The 19,114-nt window shown below is 50.7% G+C and overlaps 1 protein-coding gene across 3 annotated transcripts in view; it reads left to right on the forward strand.

Annotated features, from left to right (window-relative positions):
* The window catches only part of NTRK3 (neurotrophic receptor tyrosine kinase 3), a 229,612-nt gene that overhangs the window by 46,538 nt on the left and 163,960 nt on the right, over positions 1–19,114 (forward strand). For all 3 annotated transcript variants that reach the window (XM_076347948.1, XM_076347949.1, XM_076347950.1), the window contains 2 exons: positions 9,673–9,741; positions 17,178–17,335. In XM_076347948.1, coding sequence (XP_076204063.1) covers positions 9,673–9,741; positions 17,178–17,335 — 227 coding nt within the window. The remainder of the gene's footprint in view (positions 1–9,672; positions 9,742–17,177; positions 17,336–19,114) is intronic.

The following is a 19,114-nucleotide window of genomic DNA, read 5'->3' on the forward strand; positions in this document are numbered from 1 at the left end:
AGAGCAGGACACATGTAACCGCCATGTCCAGACATTCTTGTGTTTTTTGGCAGAGCTAATTGTCAAAGACAAAACACGTTTCTGCTTTTGGGATAGTTATAAGTGAGAAGTGTGGCAAGCAGGTTTTGCTGGACTCTGACTGTATTAAGTCACCAACAGTTCCCCGTTCCCCTCAGCCAAGTGTGCCTGGGGCTGTGATGAGGCACATCACACCACGGCTCAGGCGTAGCTGCAGGCAGATCTCTGCTTGGAGCATTACTCCTCCCTGTGTGCTCAGCTGCTGCAGACAGGAGCATTTCTGCCCAAAAGGCTATGCCCATGCTCAGGTGTGCTCCCAGCCGTCTGCTGCCTCCCTGCTCTGCATCCCCACCCCATGGGCCCCTGGAGGGAAGCAGCAGCCTGATGCGAGGCAGCTCTCTGCTTGATGCTGTCTGTCTCCTAAGCTGAGTGCTTTTCTTGCTGTTTGATGAGACGTAGCTGGAGCACGTCAGCCTCACCTCCTGCTGTGGCCGGGAGCCTCTGCGCAGCATGGGAGGTGGCAGCTACCATCTCTGCTGGCTGACGGAGTGGTTGCTTTGGTCCCCCGTTCCCCACGCATGCACCTCCCCATGCCAGCCCGCTGCCCCTGCGTGCTCCCCAGCTCTGGTTCCTCGTGGTGTCCAGCCGCTGCTCCCAGGCCCCCTGTGCTGTGGGTGCAGGTGGCTCTGCTCCCCACCGACGTGGGGTGTGCTGTAGGCTAATGACAGGCTTTCTTTTCATTAGCTGGTGTAAACACAGCTCTTTGGCAGCAGCCTGCTTTTCTGAGCCCAGGAAGACCATTTTTCCTTTTATCTATAATTTAGTGAAGTGTCAAGCCACAGAAATTTTAACGATAATAAGCAGCAGAGGAAATTTATTTATTCGCTGCAAAGGTGGGTTTCATTCCAGGGATGTGGGGTTTTTTTTCACTCTTCCCTCACAAGAAATGTTGGCTGCTCATGCAACCTCCCTTCCAGCATGTTCAAGTGACCTTCCCCGGGAAGCTCACCGCTGCAGTTCCTGCTTGGCTCAGTGGCTTTCCAGCCCCTCTCCCACACAGGACCTGTGGGCCAAGTGAACTGGGAAAGGAGAAGCAAGGAAAATATAGCGAGGTGGGAGTATTGATGTGCTTGGTGAGGTGTAATGGCAGAAAAGGGAGTCACGAGTTCCCCATCTTTCACTTTCTTCTGCTGCTGTGCATCTCTTGCAACTGCTTCCCAGACCAGCCTCTGTGATGGATTTGACTGCTGAGGAAAAGCAGGGAAGGGCTTTTTTGGGATTATGTGTAGCGCTTGCCTTCTGTCAACCTATGAAGCCGCCAGTGGTGACTGGAGATAAAAAGTGGATCCATGTCATATGGAAGGACCAGGGCTCCTTCCTGAAGTGCAGGAAGGCAGAGAGTGGAGCCTGGGGCTGGGGAAAGATGAGCAGGGGATGGGATGTAGCTGTGGGAGGGACAGGGACCGGTCTGGAGAGAGAGGGTTGCAAGAAAGGATTGGAGCAAGAAGTCATTAGGAAAGAAGGTTGAAATGGAGCAGAAAGGGAATGGGGTGTAGAAAAGGTGATGTGGAAAATGGATCTGGAGAGGGAGGGTTGACTGGGGTAGGGAAGAAGCATGTGTGTGCGTGAGCTCTGTAGGGGAAGCTAAGCGTAGGGGAGAAATGGGTTTGCTAGCAAATACTTGGGAATTGTGCCTCTGAATTAACCAGAACCTTCCTCTCCCTCTTCGATGTGGCTTTGGAGGCAATATTAGAATCTTCCTAATTATTTTTCTTGGACGAGTCTTGCGATCCTGATGATATTAATTATTCTTAAAGGTCAACAGCACTCACTTGAATCCCCTTCTGTTCTATCATGTAATCAGTTAATTAATTGGAAACCATTTAGCAGTGTCTGCCGAGAGCTTAGCCTGCCTTATGCCCTGTTGTTTTGCTATTGCTGGGAGATATATATATGTGTGTGTGTGTATACATATATTCGTATTTGTATGCCTTCCTTTCTTCAGAAGCTCTGCAGAGCCGTTGGTACCGTCCCAGCCCACCGCAGGCTCTGGCACCCCCCCCGAGGCAGGTAAATCGGGGCTCGGGCACAGCTGTTACTTTTCTCTTTACTAACCCCCTGCAAGAGCAGTTGTTTGAGATTATTCAGGGCTCATTGATTTCTGGGCATCCAAGTAGGTGGGGATGTTTTATTTTTTTTCCAATATAAATTTGGTGCAAGAGCCCTCTAACAGCTGAGAGCACAGCCCTAGTTCAGGAGGGAGCGGGAGGACCAGATCCTGTCCCAGCAGCTCTGTGCTTGATGCATTGAAGTTGAGGCTCTTGTGTGGACCTTGTCCAGCTCTCCCAGTGCCTGCCTGTGTGTTTGGGGTGATGTCCCAGCTGGGGTGGGTACCTCCTGAGTGCCTGTCCTTGCTGCTTCAGTGTATTCAAGGGGGAGGTGGTGGGAAACACGCAGGAGCCTGGGAGGGCGCATGTTTGGGGTCTGGTGTCACCATGTACTCAGAGATGCTGGAAATGCCCCTTGGGCACAGCTCTCCCCGTGTCATCTCCTCGAGCCGTGCCTTGCCACGGCACAGAGCTCTCTTCTCTCACACACAGTGGTCGGGTTTGCTCTGGGTCCGCTGGAAACCTGTGAGTGGGAGGCATTCCCCAGTCATTCTCTGCTCCTAGCTCAAAGAAACATGCAATTTGAAGCAAACAGGCAGGATAAACCCAACCCCTCGCTGGAGCTGTCAGCTGGCAACCCTTGTTTTCGATCGGCACACGTCCCCAATATTATTTCTGCATGCCGAAGCAGGAGAAAAGCCCAGTGTACAGTTATATTCCAGGCCTAATGGATCTAAAATTACTACAGTTTGGGAGAGAAGAGATGGGGTGGGGGCAGAGCAGCCCTGAGGACGTCTCAGCTGCAGGAGGGCAGCTGTGGGGAAGGACTCTTGCCTGTTGCAAGTTGATTTTCTTTTCTTTGAGCAGAAGACTGGCACGTTCCATGGATGCTGCTGGACTCTGCCTTGCAGGGAAGCTAGCAGGCAAAGGGAAAGCAACTGCAGGGCTGATCCAGCTTTTAACCTTTCCTTGAGTCCTCTGAGAGACCAGATGTCTTTGGGCAAGAGCAGTGGAAACTGCACACAACAAGGGAGAGATGCGTGTAGTACAGAGGGCCAGATCCCTGCATCTGATCCACCCTGAAGCATAGGGGACAATATTACCCACAGCTGGTGAGGGCTTCCCATCTGTACAGTGTGCTGAACCAAAACTGTGAGCAACAACAAGCTCTGAGGGGTGATTTGTCTCCAAACAAAGCTTCGTGCAGCTGGGAGATGCCTCAGAAGAGATGACTTGGAGGGTGTGGAAGCATCATGGGGTTGGAGATGGCCTTTAAAACAGCCTTTAAAGTGTTTTGGGATGGGCTGGGATGAAGGCAGCAGCAGGAGACGTCTTGCTGCGTTGGCAAAGGCAGTGGGAGGAGAAGCGTGGGGCAGATGTGCTGCTGGCACCGGCCGCAGGAGCCCTGTGACAGAGGCGTGGTGCCTTACGCCTTCCCACTTGCTCTGCAAAGTCTGTTTTGTAATGCTATTGTTTAAAGAACAATGCAGGAGACCAGCTCCTTCCACCTCCTTCAGCCCTCTTTCAGTGACGGGATTTTACAAGTCAAGGTTGTGCAACTGGGAAATACAGAGGGGTTGGTGGTTCCTTCTCTGTCATCACACCTCCAAGGGTATGCACGTGGAGTGGCAGGGTCTCTTCTTGTGTGTCACTGATGATTGTCTCTTGCTCTCCTCCAATGCAGGATGCTTTGCGTTTGGGAAATGATTGCAAATTCTGGCTCGAGCCCTAGAACAAGAAGTAATTTAGAGGGAATGAGATGATAACGTGATGGGACACACTGTGCGACAGATGCCTTACAAGGCACAGGACAATACCTGTGGATGTGAGAAAAGAGTTAGTTACTCTGTCCAAACTCACAAAGGAAGATTGAACCTTGGAGGCTTTTTTATTCTGCTGTGTTTGGGGTCAGTAAAGACCTGGGCGTTGCTAAGGGGTTGCTTGAGGAGCAGAATTGGACTGTAGGTAATGCCGCACCATGGCTGGAGGACCTCTGTAAACTGTGTTACTCTTCCATAGCACTGATACACATGTCCTGGTGCTGAGCTCGGACAGGGAGCACAAACTGGAGAACTGCTGGCGGCTATGAAATCTCAGGCTGACCAATTTAACACCGTGTCGCGTTCTGCTAACTCTGCTTTCCGGGCATGCGAGGCTTGCAGGCGCTTGGCATCACCCGGTGCTTTTGCAGGCTCTATCTCAAGCACGTCCTGCTGGGGCTTTGTGCTGAGCTATTGGAGATTTCAATTGAGTCTAATGTTTGCAGAGCCTGATTTGTGGGGAGGCCTATGCTGCCATGGCTTCTGGGACTTGCTGGGGTAATTTTAGCACATTCATTAAGGGAGGACAGTACATTTTTTTCCCTTAATGAGCAAAGCTGCTTACTAAACAGGAAAAGGAGGGAGGGGGAAGGGGAGGGCAGGGCGGGTGATGGGGAGTGTAACATTGCTTTTAGAGGTCACTGGAGTTATCTGGCAGGGAAGAGCAAGCCCCAGCGTGACCTTCCAGTGTTTCTCTTGTTCAAACCCAAAGCTTTAGCAGCTTACTTGCTGCAGAAATGAAGCCTGGATGGAGCTACCCTTACACCTACAGTCGCATGTGAGGCTGCTGATGTTTTCCTCTCCTGTGGCCACCAGCACCTGGCCAAGGCTGCAGCAAGCTGTGAGATGATGGGAAGCACCCATTGTGCCCAGAGCACAGGGGATATCAAGGGATTCCCTCACGGTGCCACCGGCATATCCAGCACTGAGGACTGCAGCTGAGGATGTGCATCTCGCCTCTCATTTCTGCCAGGCAGTCATTTGTGCTCCCTCAACCCCGGCTGCTCTGCGCAGTTAATCCCCCCCGCTCAGGATTTTTAGAGTGGCACCGTGTTATTAAAATGTGTGAAAAACTTCTCTCACGCAGAAGTAAATGTATAAGGTTGGAAATAAGGGCGAGTGGAGGATGGAGATGAATGGAGGAGGGACAGGCGAGGAGGGTCCCTCCCCAGTAGCAGCATTTCTGCCATTGCATTGGGCTGAACCACATAATATAGCTTACAGTTTAATTATAGGGGCTCCTGCTTGTTGCTGTCATTAATGAGGCATCCAGCTTAATTTAGCTGAATAAAAATGGCTTTAATAGTGGAAACACTTTTGGCTGCTGGGTAATTGAGGGAAGAGGAAACATGCCATCTCCTCTTGCACTAAAGTCCACTTGTTCTGGGCTGCACGGATCCAGACCCCTCTCGTCCTACATCCACCCACCTCTTTTCAAGCGCAGGAGGAGGATGGATGGAGGGAGAGAGCAAGAACTGGGACTTTGCTGTCACTCAGTGATAATGTCCCACCTTTGAGATGTGCGTGGGGTTGCTGGTGGAGAAGGCTGGTGGGGATATGGCGTGACGAGCCACCTGCAAAGCGGGAGGCTTACAAGCATGGCTGCTGCGGCAGGAGGAGAGCGGAGTGGTGTTGAGCCTGAGTCACGAGTGGGTTGGGTGCTGCCCTGGACCTGGTCCAGGCGAGCTTCACCCAACCCCTTCTCCCTACGCAATTCCTTTGAAACCTGCTCCGGAGGCAAAAAGGAGCCTGGCAGCTATTTCTAAAGACTGTCTCCATGGAAAACAGTGTCTTGTGAGTGATGGAGAAAATGTCCCATGGCAAAGAAGCAGTTTGAATGTGCTCCAGGAGCGCTGATGGCAAGTCTGTCCTGAGAGAGACAGGCTCCCATTTGCCGCTAAGAAATATGCAGGGAAGGCGTTTTGCTTCCCTCCCCCTGTGTTTCCTCGACGTGTGATGTGCCGTATTTTATTACAGGTGGAGCTGATGTACAGGCTGTTATAAAGGTTGTCTGGCACGCTCCGCTACAGGACTGCTTCCACTTTCCTATAACTCTGCCAAATTTTAATTGCTCAGGCTGAAGTTTTCTGTGTTGGGTGTCTGCTCCTGGCTGAATTACTTTTTTTTTTTAAATTATTATTAATTCTTTCTAGTTTCAAATAAAAACCTGCTCAGATGTTTGAGGTGGTGGATGGGAGGGGAGGAAATAGGCTGTTTTGCTCAAGCTAGAAAATACTGGTGATGTTTCTGTTACAGAGCACCTGCACCCTCCTTTTGTGGAGGGGAAGAAACTTTGTCAAAAGGCAAATTTTGCTTGGAAGACTTGATTTTGCTCTGGGATGTTTCCTTACATAGGCAGAATGGCTCTTGATCCAGTTGGACGGGAGAAGTTTTGCAAAGGATGTTTGGGAGCATATAGGGGAGTTGAGGAGCGGCAGCTCTTGTTGCGACACTGGGATGGGAGGATGTAAAGGCAGGGAAGATCATAGGAAATTTGGGCACGGATAAAGAAATTGGGGCTGAGAAGTATTTGGGAGTGGCTGGAGAAGGATGGCTAGTGTGATTCAGCCTACTGGGGAGAAGTGGCTGGAGCGGGGGGAAGGCAAATGGATTGGGAAGGAGAGACCTAGCTCTGCCCAGCCATGGGTGCAGGAGGATGGGGGTGCAGGTCGTTGCAAACGGCGGGGATCTGAAGGTGACAATGGACTTTCAGCCTTGGAAACAGCAGCAGGAAGGCAGAACGGGCAGCTGGAGCTGGGAGAGGACTAGTCCTGGCTGGGAGGGCCTTGATTTTCCCCAGTCCTCTCCCCATTTATGCTCTGCAAAACACGGGGAAACTCAATGCACGCAGCTGAGGTTTGAGCACGGGGGAACCTCGTGAGCGCCAGAGCTCAGAGCTTCACCCGTGGAGCCGTAATTTAATCTCCTCGTGTGCATACCGTCTCTAATTACACAATCACACGCTATCTTCCCTGGGAAACCTGCCCCATCCGGCGCGCGGGATGGATCTATTCTGGGGAGAAATCAGTGCTGTGCAGTGAGGTTTTTCCGTGAGGAGCTCTGTATCTTTTGTGGCAGAAGTCAGCAGATGTACCCTTTGGACGTGGAAACCCAGTCCTGGCATCTCTGACCTTTAGAGCGTTTGGCTTTGTGACCGAAATAGTGTATTTTTAATGTGTGTTTATGTGTGCAGCCCCTTTCGGTCTCTGTACTGCGATCAGGGACCTTTGCAAGGGTCCATTGCAAGGACCTTTCTGACATTTTAAAGTGTCCGAGGTGTCTGCTCCCAATGACAAACATGTTCCTCCCCGTGTGTATCCTGGCTGATCTGAAACGGAGCCGTTGGTGCATGTCCCCGGACCAGCCCTGCAGAAGTTGATGGTCAGGTCGGATCGGACAGCAGCTTTGCCCTTTGAGAGCAGAGTCTCCTGCCAGTGTGTGAGTGAAGACCCATCTCCTCTTTGCCTAACCACTTGCTGTGGTTTGTTGTCTGGGGGAGGGAGGAGGTGGTAGGAGTTGGTTTCCAGGGACTGCAGGGGATGAGAAGCGGAGCACATCTGCCTGGCAAAGCTCCTTGCATTAGTGAGGATGTTTCCTTTCTCCATCTCTGTGTCCTAAATTGTAATAACACGATCATGCTATTTTTGATTCCCTTATTTGCGTGGAAAGCCTGTTGTTTTTTCTCTTCTCTTTCAGAATCCAATTTTCTCTTGACATTTCTGCCTAATGTAGCAAAACATGACCTTTGAGAAAGGACATTCCAGCAAGATTCACTCCCTCCTCTGCATCTCTGCCTCTCTCCCACATCTTGCTGTCTCTCATGCATCCCCCTTTATGCTTCCTTCTTCTCCCTGGGTTGGGGGAGGGAGTTTACAGTCTCGCTTGTCAGTAGCAGCGAGCTGCTCCTTCCCCTCCTACTTTTCATCTGTCTTTGCAAAGTTTCCAGGTGCTTAGTGCTCCAGGGTGGATAAAAGAGGGAGTTTTGCTGTATTTCACCCCCCCTGCTTAGCTTCACCTGCTATTTTTGCCGCCTTTCTAAACTTTATCAGAGGCTGGAAGCAGTTTGTCTACAGCCGTAGGAATAGTGGGATCTTAGTCATGTGAAATGAGGTACCTGTGGTTTGCCGTCGTTTCCGCAGCAGGACGGTCTGATGTGAAGCAGAGCCAGAATTTAATGATGCAGCACTGTGCCATCGTGGTGTTTGGGCTTATTCTTCTGCCAGGCTCGTGGAGAGCCTTTGGGATGATGGTTTGCTGCCTGAGCTGCAGCGGCTTCCCCACTTCTAATTGCAGGGCTTTGGGCTTCGCAGCATTGCTTGGTGGCAGGTGGGACAGGACCGGAGTTGCTTTTCCCTTGTCGGTCCCTGGGCTGTGACCTCTCTGCATTTGCCCAACATGTGTCTGCCCTTGCTGCAACCCGGTGTAAGGCGACAAATAAATCTCTCATCCCAAATCCTCGTGCATCAGACCTGCACTGGTAGGAGCCGTTCCAGGATTTGCTGTCTTGGTTTTAGCATGTTTCTGCAAATCAGTCAGGGGTTGTGGGCTGAGCCTGGCACGGCTGGGCTGCCTGTTGTCACCTCTGTGCCACCTTGTCCCGTACCTCCTCTCTGGTCAGCCGAGGGTTTAATGAACCTCCAGGTGGTTCATGCCTCTGGCCCTTCACCACCCTTTCCAGCGAGCAGGGCTGAGGCAGGAGGGTGCCTGCAGCCTCGCACCGAGCTGCCCTGTCTGCCCGCAGCCCGCCCGGGTGGCTCACAATGGGGAGGGAGCTGGCGGGGACGGTGCTGGATTCAGCAAAGGACGTGAGGCAGCACCTCCTGTGTTTTCTGGAGGCCAGCAGAGATATGGGAGGATTTGGGTTTCTGCCAGAGCTTGTGACCACCCATCCCTCTGCTCACCCCGTGGGCTGGTCCCTCGGTTGGCGGCTCTCAGGCTGGCCGGGCATCCCCGAGAAGGGTGCCCATTACCAAAAGCATTTCATTACCATCTTCTCATGCCGTTAGAAACCTGGGGCTTTTCTCTTTCTGCTTAGTCTGCCCCAAACACATTTCTTCCTCTTGGTTTTAGTACTTCGGTTGCTTTTACACTCTTTTATCCTCTCTGGCTTTCAGCTGAAGAGGCGATGTCTGCTGGGTTGCAAAGCTCTCCCAGGTAGATGAGATTTATGTTTTTGCAAGTTTGGGCAGATGGAGAGAGGGATGGGGAGCTGTTAGCTGCTGGAGCGGTGGTACCCCTGGGTGCAAACAACACACAGCCATACCGGGACACTTTGAGCGCACAGCTACTGCAGATCATATGATAACACCTTGGGTAATCATCGTGCTGTCAGTTTAACCTGGCTGTTACTATTTTTAACATGACGTTTGTACTTAAATTTTTTTGTTCAAGGTGTGAAATTAGACTTGTTCTTTCTGCTTGTGGTTGGTCGAGCTCCAGATTCATGGGCAAGGATCGGACACATCTTGCTCTGTTTGGATTTTTTTCTTAACATGGCAGCAGGATAGAAACCATTTTCCCCCTTGAAAAAAAAAAAAGTAAAACGAGAAGCTTCCATTTGCGTTCTTCCTCATTAAAATCTCTCATTATGAAATCTAAACTTGGGTCTTAAACTACTTGACAGCCTCCCCGTAGAGGAGGACGATGAGCTCTGCGGAGGCGGTAGGGCCACGTGCAGGAGGAATTATTTACCGTGACTACTTTTTTTTTTTCTTGTTAATTTTCAGAGACCTCTCTGGGAACCGGCTCACCACTCTGTCATGGCAACTGTTCCAGACCCTGCGACTCTTTGAACTGTAAGTCCCACCCTGGAGGTATCTCCTGGGAGAAGAGGGGAGGCTGAGTGGAGGAACGATTTCCAAATAGAACTATTTTGAAGCCTGTGAATAATTACCTAAAACTCCAGTGGGCAGCACCATCCTTGGGAGGGTTTCCCGGGTACGGGAGCACCAGAGCAGAACTGCTTCTCTTTTAACTTCGCAGCGCCTGGCTAATTAACATCAGGATGATGAACAAGTCACGCTTGGGGTAGTAAATGGTTGACTAGCTCTGGGAACACATTAGAAATACTTACTAGGCCAGATTTTGAGTGAATCGTCTCAAATACTTGATCCTCATCTGCTGCAGGGTAGGGCTAACTGTTTTTCCTTAACTCATGGACGTGCTTTATAAGAGGCCCCTGCTTTTTAGGTGAATGACTCCCTTGCTCTCGAGCAATCGAAGCATCTCCCAGCTCTGATGTGGGAGATGAGATAGTGTCTCTCCTGGGGCACCGGTGGCCTTCAGCCTGCTGAATTATTGATAGAGCATTCAGCGCTGTGCTTGAAGAATAAGTGGACATGAAATCAATGGAGCGTTGCCCTGATGACCTGTTTTGTTGAATTTTAGAAATAGTTGTTTGGTGGGAATAAAAAAATATATATATGTAGGATTTGTCCCAGAGGATCCTGGGAAGCTCCATTCATCCTCACTGATGATCAATAGAGCTGTAAGCTAGAAGTGACTTATGAAAGAATAAAGACAGTCTTTCAAGTGGGAGTAAGTGTGTTATCACCGGTGTTACTGCAGTGTATTTTATTTCTGTCAAATTGTTAAATGAAAAATACTAATAGTGATATTAGAAAATAGAGAAACGCCCTTCTGATGGGGAATCTGGCTTGCAGAGTTAAAATGCTGAATTTGGAATTTGTCTCCTCGCTGATTACAGCTCTAAATATTTTTCAAGCCTGGCTCAGGTTTCAAGTTTAATAGCATGAGTCATTTGTATTCTTAGACCTTTACTTATTGTCATTGCACCGTCTGGCAAAACTCAGATTGATGGTTGTTACCCAAGAGAGACCCAAGAGTGGAGGAGCAAATGGGGCTGCAGTCCTGAGCTAGAGGCACTGGCAAGGCCTGGGGTAACGGTGAGCCTGCAGATTAATGGGAATTCTTCCAGCGGGGCTCATTTTTATGCGGCTTTGTTTCATTTGGTCATATTTTGTTTCTTCAGGCATGTCCCAGGTCTGCCAGCCCAAGTAAGGCTCAAAAGACCAATACCAGCCACAAAGGGAATTGAGATGCTGCTGTTTGGGCAGCAAAGTGTACTTGTCCCCACCTGATGAAAAATACGTCCGTGTTGTCCTGCTACGGTGATCTTGACAGGGAAGCTGGTGTGCTTGGGGTGGCTTCGGCTGGTGTCAGCAAAGTCGCTTGGGGCCAGCGCTCTGCAGCCTGGCAAATGGGAAGGGTCTGAATTACTTGGCTCCAGTTGGAGCTGTGCTCAGAGTGGTTTTCCTGGAGATAACAAGCCCCGATTGATGAAAGAAGCAATGCAGATAGAAATGTGTGAGTTCGTGGGGCTAGTTGGTAGGGAGAGGTGATGGGGTGGGAACGCAGCGTGGATGCGATGCGTGGTGTGCACGGTGTCCTGCGGGGAGGCTTGGCGCTGCGTGGGGCTGGAGCCTCGGCCGGACCTCTCCTGCCACTGTGCTGTGAAAGGGATCTTGGCAAACAACCCCCTGGCACGAGCTCCAGTGATCAATTTAGACCTACAAATGTGCATGCCCGCAGGGTCTGGCTTGCTGTCGGCTGGGCTGGAGTAAGATCCTGGTCAAGTTTATTTTTTCTGAAGAATTGCTTTGTCACTGGTGCTTCCTGACAAATTTTCCCTTGTCACTAAGGACCCTCCATCCACGTGAGCACAGGTAGAACGGTCAGTACCAGAACAACATGACAAAGCTGTTCCCCAAAGCGTGACAGGAGAGGGATATTTTAGCCGATACCCACTGGGACATTGGTGTTAATGGGGCAGGGGGATGCTCCTGCGGTGTCCTCCCTGGGGCCATGAAACTGTCCTGCTGAGCTTTGGATTTGTTTGAGAAGACAGCATGGAGGTGTAGCCTGAGCTATGGGCTCTGAATACTCATTCACATAAACATGCTGGGAATTAAGGTAAAGACATATGTTAGCTACTGTGGGGCGGTCATGGTCCTGAGTGCTAGAAGGATGGGACCTGTTGATGAGGAAAAGCAAATCCCCGAGATGGGGAGAAATTAATAATAGATGCACAAAAGTGGGAAATATTGTATTTTTTTTAGAAATGCAGAGGATGGGTGAGTAGAAGACAGATTTTTGGCATGCTGAGCTCCAAGGAGGCTTCCAGAACCTGGGAGGGAGACAGAATACATGGCCCACATAAAGTGAGTGTGAAGCACTGGTGAAAGCTGGGAAGGGAGCTGCAGAGTGACATCAGCCAAGGACTTGAAGCTGAGCCAAAACTCTCTGGAAAGGAAGAAGGCGGTGAGCAGCAGAGACCGACGCAGAGGCAGCAAGCCTGAGGAAGGCAGGCTGAGTAGCAGCACTGGTGCACGGCCGTGGAGAGGCCAGAAGTCCCCAGGGACAGATAGATGCTGGCAAGAGTCTGGTCTTCTCGAGAGGGTTAGGTCTACAGGGAGGGTTGGTGGGACAAGCAGGTGCAGGTCTGCAGCGGTTTACCAGAGGCACCCTATTGAGTACCAGTGCCCCAGCGCTACCAGGCAACCATGGATCCGCAGGGAGGATAGTCATCGAAGGCAAAGCCGCGACGTGCAGCGAGGCAGCTCGGAGCAGTGGAGCACGTGGGAAGGGAAGTGATGGGAGGATCGTCTCCGGGAGAGTGTTGGGAGGAGAGGAACTACAACTGGTGCGACGTGGAGATTGCCAGGGAACATGAGACCTGACAAAGCCACTCACGGTGAACACGGAGGAGGAAAGAGCAGAAGACTAATGTGAAGATCATGCCACGCTATGAGAGCAGGCAGGTGGATGGGAATCTGGGGCTTGAAACAGCTGCCTGGCTTGCATGCAAGGCATCTCAAGCTCAGGAAGATGGTATTGCTTTAAAGCAGAGTTTCTTTTGTTGTTGAGCAGAGCTGAGCTTCTCCCTTGCTGACTCACTGAAGAAAGAGTGGCAAAAATGAGGCACATTTCCAAAGAATATTATCTCTTTCTCCTCCTAGCCAGAAGCAAGGCTTGGAATGGTTTCCAGTAACTCCAGCCCTAATTCCCACAGCATGGGCTGACCTTGACCGGCAGGGCTTGAGCTAATGTGTGCACAACTCTCCGAAGTCTGAAGCTGACTGTGCACAGGGAAGCATCTGACACATGCAACAGCTCATAAACATTGGACTTAGAGCCTTTCTTATCCAGAAGTCACAGCTGGTTTCCTCTGTCATGTCCTTGGCTTCCTTTGTCATGTCCTCAGAGAGCTTAGGGCTGACATTTCAAGAAATTCCTTCCCAGAAAGACCTAATACTCTGGGTCCAATTACATCTTTGGTTGCATAAAACCTTGTAGTCCTGAACGTCTTGCCACTCTGCCCGGCCCAGCAGCATTTCTAACACCAGCAGTCCCTGCCAGCTTGCCCTGCAGTAGATTTCTGCAATGCTACAGCAAGAGGCTTTGGTCAGGATGGGGCACAGCAGCACCTCTGTTAATGTTATGAGTCCAACTTAACATTGTCTGTGCCTCTAGCTTAAAAACTTATTGCCACCAACAGTCACACTAATAGAGTTGTAGCTAGACAGTGGGTACTTTCCTGCTCTCTGTGCTAGCTAATCCAGCCGTCACATGCCATGCATCGCTCCCTGTCTGAGTTCTTCCCTTTCTATCCCATCCCTTTCTGGCAGGGGTTCGGAAACAAATTCTGGCTGGACCGCCAAGAGAAGCCCTGGTTCTGGGAAACAAATAGAAATGAAAAACAAAAATAGGTTTTGTTCTGTCTCTGCTGGGTGCTCTTTTGTTCTCAGGCTTAGGGAAGCGGTCTGAGTCCTGAGGTAGGAGAACGCTTTAATTGCAAGTGTACGAAGCCTCGGCAGCAGTTTTATGTGAATCAAAACAGACAGGGTAAGTGTGGCAAGGATCTCAACTGTCCTCTGAGAGGCTTTAGCTGCAGACAGCCGTGTTTTAGCTGATGAGTGGGGAGGCATGGGACAAGGGCGTGTATCTTATCTAGCTGCCTAGCCTGAAAAAAACCTGCTCCGTGTGTATGTGAAGTGCTGGCTGTCCCAGTACATGCTGGGTTGCCGATGGCATCCCTCTCCTGCCCTGGCCCACGCTGGTGTAGGCTGCCCAGGCAGTTTTGGGAGGTGATGGGTACAGCTTTCTGTGGGGAGCAAAGCTGGGCTCAGCTAGGCGCTGGCAGCACCGCGGTCTCTGTAGAGTTGACTTCGGTGCCCAGATGTCTCTGGGGTTTCAGCTCTGTCATTGTCCCCTCAAATGACAGTGCAGGGCATGATTGTCCCAGTTTTCCTCTGTCCCAAACATGAGTGAAGGGACTGTGCCCGGAGCATGCCCTGCTGCAAGCCTGTGCTTTGCCCGGGGGCTGGCAGATGGCTCTGGCTCATGTGCGGGTTTGGTCCCTTTTCAGGCCAACTCCTCGGTGCAGAAAGCAGCTCTGCTTGTGCAGAGAGACCCCAGTTCACTTGCGGCTGTGATACTTGCTATTTCTCACAGGCATTTTCAGTTTTAACGAGGTCTACAGAAGGTGTGGGAGCGTGCACAGCTCCTGAGTGCCTGTAGCCAAGCCATGCTTTGGCAACATTTCCAGGCTAAGGCTATGTGCAAAAAATGCCCTTTGGGTTTACTTGTCCTCTCCGGGAGTAAGCTGTGCTGGATGTGTCTCACGAGAAGGAGCCCATTGCCTTAATTCTCACTGCAGTGCTGCTGCACCCATTAAGCACACGACAGCAATGAAGACCTCTTGGCTGCCCCGCCGTGCCTTTCAGCACCAGTTTTTGTCCTCCTCACTGTGATGGGAGACATCTCCGCAGCACATGGCGATGCCTCCTGGCCTGACAGTGGGTTTTGGCCAAAAGGCACCTTGTGTTCCCCGAGGTGCTTCTCCTCCTTGAAGAGAAGGGAAGCAGAGGGTCACAGGTAGTTGGGACGTGTTACAGATGTCATGGGAGGAAGGGCTGGAAGGAGCTGCAGCTCCTAATGATCCCTGCAAGCCCTGAGGCTGGGGCACTGATGGGGTCTGAGGAGAGAGTTGGAGGTTGAGGTTTTTGGGCAGGTGCAGGACAGCGTGAGCATGGAAATCCCTGTGCACTTCTCTGGAGAGCCGGCTGGCATGGCAGGGCAGGCACCAGGCGAGGAGGGAGGGCATCTCCCATGTGTCAAGAGTGCTCTTGCAACACATGTGGGGGAAAACGGGTGCGTACATCTGTGCCCCTTCTACCTACAGTGCCATGCCAGCTGCTGGTGGCACTCGGCACATCCACCCAGTAATGGGAGTTAATTTGTGCAAAAGCCCCTGTGGGGGTCTCGATTAGAGTGAGTTACATCACTGACGTTGGGGCAGGTCGTGGGTAAGTTCTGCCCTGAAGCCCACTGCTCCTGTATTATTCATGAGCCTTCATGAATTAGCAATGGGCCGGGAAGGCGGCTGTCTATTACTTACAGAGCTGCCCTTAAGTGCTAGGACAGCGACTCTCCCCGGCAGCCTTGTTTCGTGAGGATATTTGCAACGGAGCAGAATTTCTCCCCCGTTGCTTCTGAGCTCCCCCAGCTCCCTGACGGACCCCAGGGTACAACTGCGGTTACCTGATCTGCCGTTAGCTGAGCCCACGGCTCTTACCCACGTGCCATCCCATGTCCTGCTGGTAGCAGTGACCTTGGGAGAATCCTGAGGAGAACGCGGATTTGTGGCCATGTTAAATAGGATGCAAACCCTGTGTGAGGCACTGGCAGTACCCGTCGCAGCATGCAGGGAATGCCTCGTCATTTGAATCCTACCAAATTGCTGCACTAATGTGCTCTAGTCTGTTAAATTTGGTGCTTTGGCCTTCGAGTCGCTTGTCTGAGCCTTGTACCTGTCTTGCAAATGTTTATGTGCTTTTGACTGGAAAGGAATGAACTAGTGAAAAGCCACAGAGTGAAGTTTAACTCAGTGTTTGTTCTTAAAAAAAAAAAAAAAAAAAAAAAGTCAGATGGCATCTTGTTCTATGAAAAGATTCAAAGTGGCATCGTTAGGGTTCAGGTTTAACACCCCTGGGTGCCACCAGAAGATCCCTTCTTCTCCTCTTCCTTTTGCAGTACTGTATTGACGAAACAGCAGCTACACACGTTTGGAAAGTTGTTTCCAAATCCTGTTAGCTGGTGGAATTAATTTTGCAAAAACAAGCGTGAATTCTGCAGTAACACACAGAACAGACCAGAAAAACAGCTTCCCCCTCTATGACGGGGGATCTAGATATTGTGTGAAGCAATGGTTTGACCTTTGGAGATGCCCTTCTGCTTTGGGGTGACTGAGCTCACCTTTTGCAGTGCTGGCTCCTCTGGTCCGTGCTTTCTTTTGCTTCACAGTTATGTGGGGAGATATTTTGTTTGTTCAGGCTGTATCTCCTGTTTTGCTCAAGTTATCGTTGCAACCCATGTTGGTAACTCAGTCTGTCCTGGCTGAGCACTTGGCTCTCCTCCCTGCTGGGACCTGACCTCCTTGCATCTCCACAGAGAGCTGCAGAGCTTTAAAAATGTAAATGAAATGGTTAATAGGTTGGAAAATCAATTATAATAAACATTCCTGGTATATAAACTATGTGTAAGTGTGTTTTAAATGAAGTACATTAAAGGCAGTGCTTCCTTCCATTTCTCCTAGCCAGGTCAGCAGGGTGTCAGTGCAGTGCTGTTTGATTTGATTAAAATGCACGATACCCTGTGCATTAGCTCGTGCCCTGGGTCACCAGGAGGCACGAGCCTCCTGGTGTTTGTACAAGGTACTCTGGAGAAGAGCTGCCAGCTTCACTGAGAGCTTCTGGGGGCTGGAGGTGTGCTTTGCCCAGCAGGGTCTTGGACCTCCACTGAAGTGGGATTTGAAGACGTGAATCAATACTTTAAGGCAGTGGGGAGCTGCCTGCTCCTTTGCTGGGGGATGAATGTTTTGGGACCAAGCTGCAGATGCGCAGATCTTGTGGTGAAAGACGTTGCGTGTATCCACGTGCTGCCCTGGGAGATGTAAAACCTTGTGTGCGTGCGTGAAAGAGACTGTGAACACACGGATGTGTAACCTTGGTCTCTCTGGAGTCGGGAGAGACGTGAACAACGTGTGCCAGAAGACCCCAGGCAAATAATGCAGAGGAGATTCTCCCTTAGCTCTAAAGGGACCCTTGCACCTGCATGGTGGCCATCCTCCTTGGGGAGCTTGGAGCCAGGTGATGGCCCTGCTCGTCCTTCCCCACCCCACCATCCTTTCTTATGCTCTGTCTGCCCGCAGGAGACTAGAGAGGAACCTTTTTAACTGCAGCTGCGACATCCGCTGGATCCAGCTCTGGCAGGAGAAGGGTGAGGCGAACCTGCAGTACCAGGAGCTCTACTGCATGAACATGGATGCTGCCATCATCCCTTTGCAGGAGATGAACATCACCCAGTGCGGTAAGGCACAGCCCACGCTGGGGTCCTGGGGCTGGGTGCAGGGGAGGGCAGGAGGGTGCTAGGAGGGAGCCCTGTCCAATCTGGCACCTCTGGTTCAACCATTCCCTTGGGGAACCTGGTGTAGCAGAATCCCACCGTGTAGTCAAGAACAAGACGATTGAAGCTGATCGGGGTAGTTTGTGGATTAAAAATAGAGTATCTGTGTAAGTGTGGGGCTGACGTTGCTGTGCGACTGAAGGTATCGGGTGATTTGGGGCATTGCCTTTACTGTAATGCTGTTGCTTGACAAAGTGTGTGTGCTGAGCCTACGTGTTGTCTTGAAAAAAGATATTTTTCACTTTGTTCTTCCTCTGTCTAACAAATCCTAGAAACAGCATATTGTTAAAAGACGCTGCCACCTTATCTTTTGTAATTACTCTTAGGAAATACACATCTGTATTCATTTTCTTTTGTTTTATTTTTTCAGTTGAAAGCCCATGTCTGTAGGGAAGAGGCAGGAGTGACTTTATATCTCTTTCTGTTCCCTGCTGATGTTTAAAAGAGTCCAGTGGCCCCAGGAGCAACATGAGGCGTGTTCAATAGTTATCCCTTTTTCCTTCACCTTGTTCACACATCAGCTGCCTGTTTGGTGTCAGTTTTTGCTCTGCTATTGCCATTACTGGAAAGCATCCCTTGCAGAGTAAGGGGAAGGAGGTGTACCTTCAAAAGAACAGTTAAACTGTCTATACACAAGCAGCTGTCAAGCTCATGGGCTGAGAAAAGGAGGAAAACCAGAGGTTTTCTTCTTGTGATCATCATTCTCTGTTCTAGGAATTTGGGTTTGTTTCTTATAGCAGTAGTAGACAAACAGCATGCACATTTGGATTTGCATGATTCATTTTTTTTTCAAGTTCACGATGACCCTTTATTAAGCTCTGGAAATTGGCCAAAGTGTGCCTGCATGTGGATGAACTAAAAAGACTTGAGAGACCGCTGTAATTTCCTCCCCACATGGGAAGAATAATCTGCAAGGATTAGAGGAAAAATAAAATCCTTAGGGATCAGGGGCAGGAGGAGAAGGTGACTCCGTCAATGTGGTGGTATTAGACTTGAGGCGACAGCAGGGTGCCGATTTGGGAACACAAATGTGCTGGTGTGCAGGGTAAGCACCTCCTCTCACCTCGCAGTCTCCTGGAAGGGAAGGGAGCCACACTGATCTGCTTTCCTCCAGAGGAGAGTCTTTCTGTTCAAGCATTAAGATGACTCAAGGGATGTTGTAACAACACCCCATTTGTCTTTGCCCTTTGTTGCTGAGGGCTGGCATGGCTTGGTGTGGTCATGTTTGATATCAGCTCAACCTGGAGAGACCATACGTGTCCCTCCCATCTTCCCCTCTGCTGATTCCTGCCACCTGTGCAACTTTGCCAGGCCTTGACCGCTGTCTCCTTTCTTCTGTCATCCCCCCAAATCAGTGCAATGTTGCTTCCCTCCTGGTGTCACTCCCTGAGGGCAATGAAAGGATGTGTATCCCCATCCATGTCTTTGGGTTGGTGTGATGGATGCTGCTGCCCTACAATGGGAGGGGACCACTGGTCAGTTCCCCCCTGCCCTGCCTACCCAGTTTGCCCCTACGATGAGCCCAGAAAGCCTTCCCCATGCAAGAAGGCTGTTTGCCCTTCTTGCAACCAGCACTGTCTTGTTTCATGTTGCAAGGATATTTGGCGCCTGTGGCAGCAAGTAAGGAAGCGGTGTAAATTAGAGCCACCATAAATCAGTGAATCTCTCTGCCACCACCAAGGA

The sequence above is a fragment of the Aptenodytes patagonicus genome, chromosome 10, assembly GCF_965638725.1.
Source record: "Aptenodytes patagonicus chromosome 10, bAptPat1.pri.cur, whole genome shotgun sequence".
NCBI classification, from domain to species: Eukaryota; Metazoa; Chordata; class Aves; order Sphenisciformes; family Spheniscidae; genus Aptenodytes; species Aptenodytes patagonicus.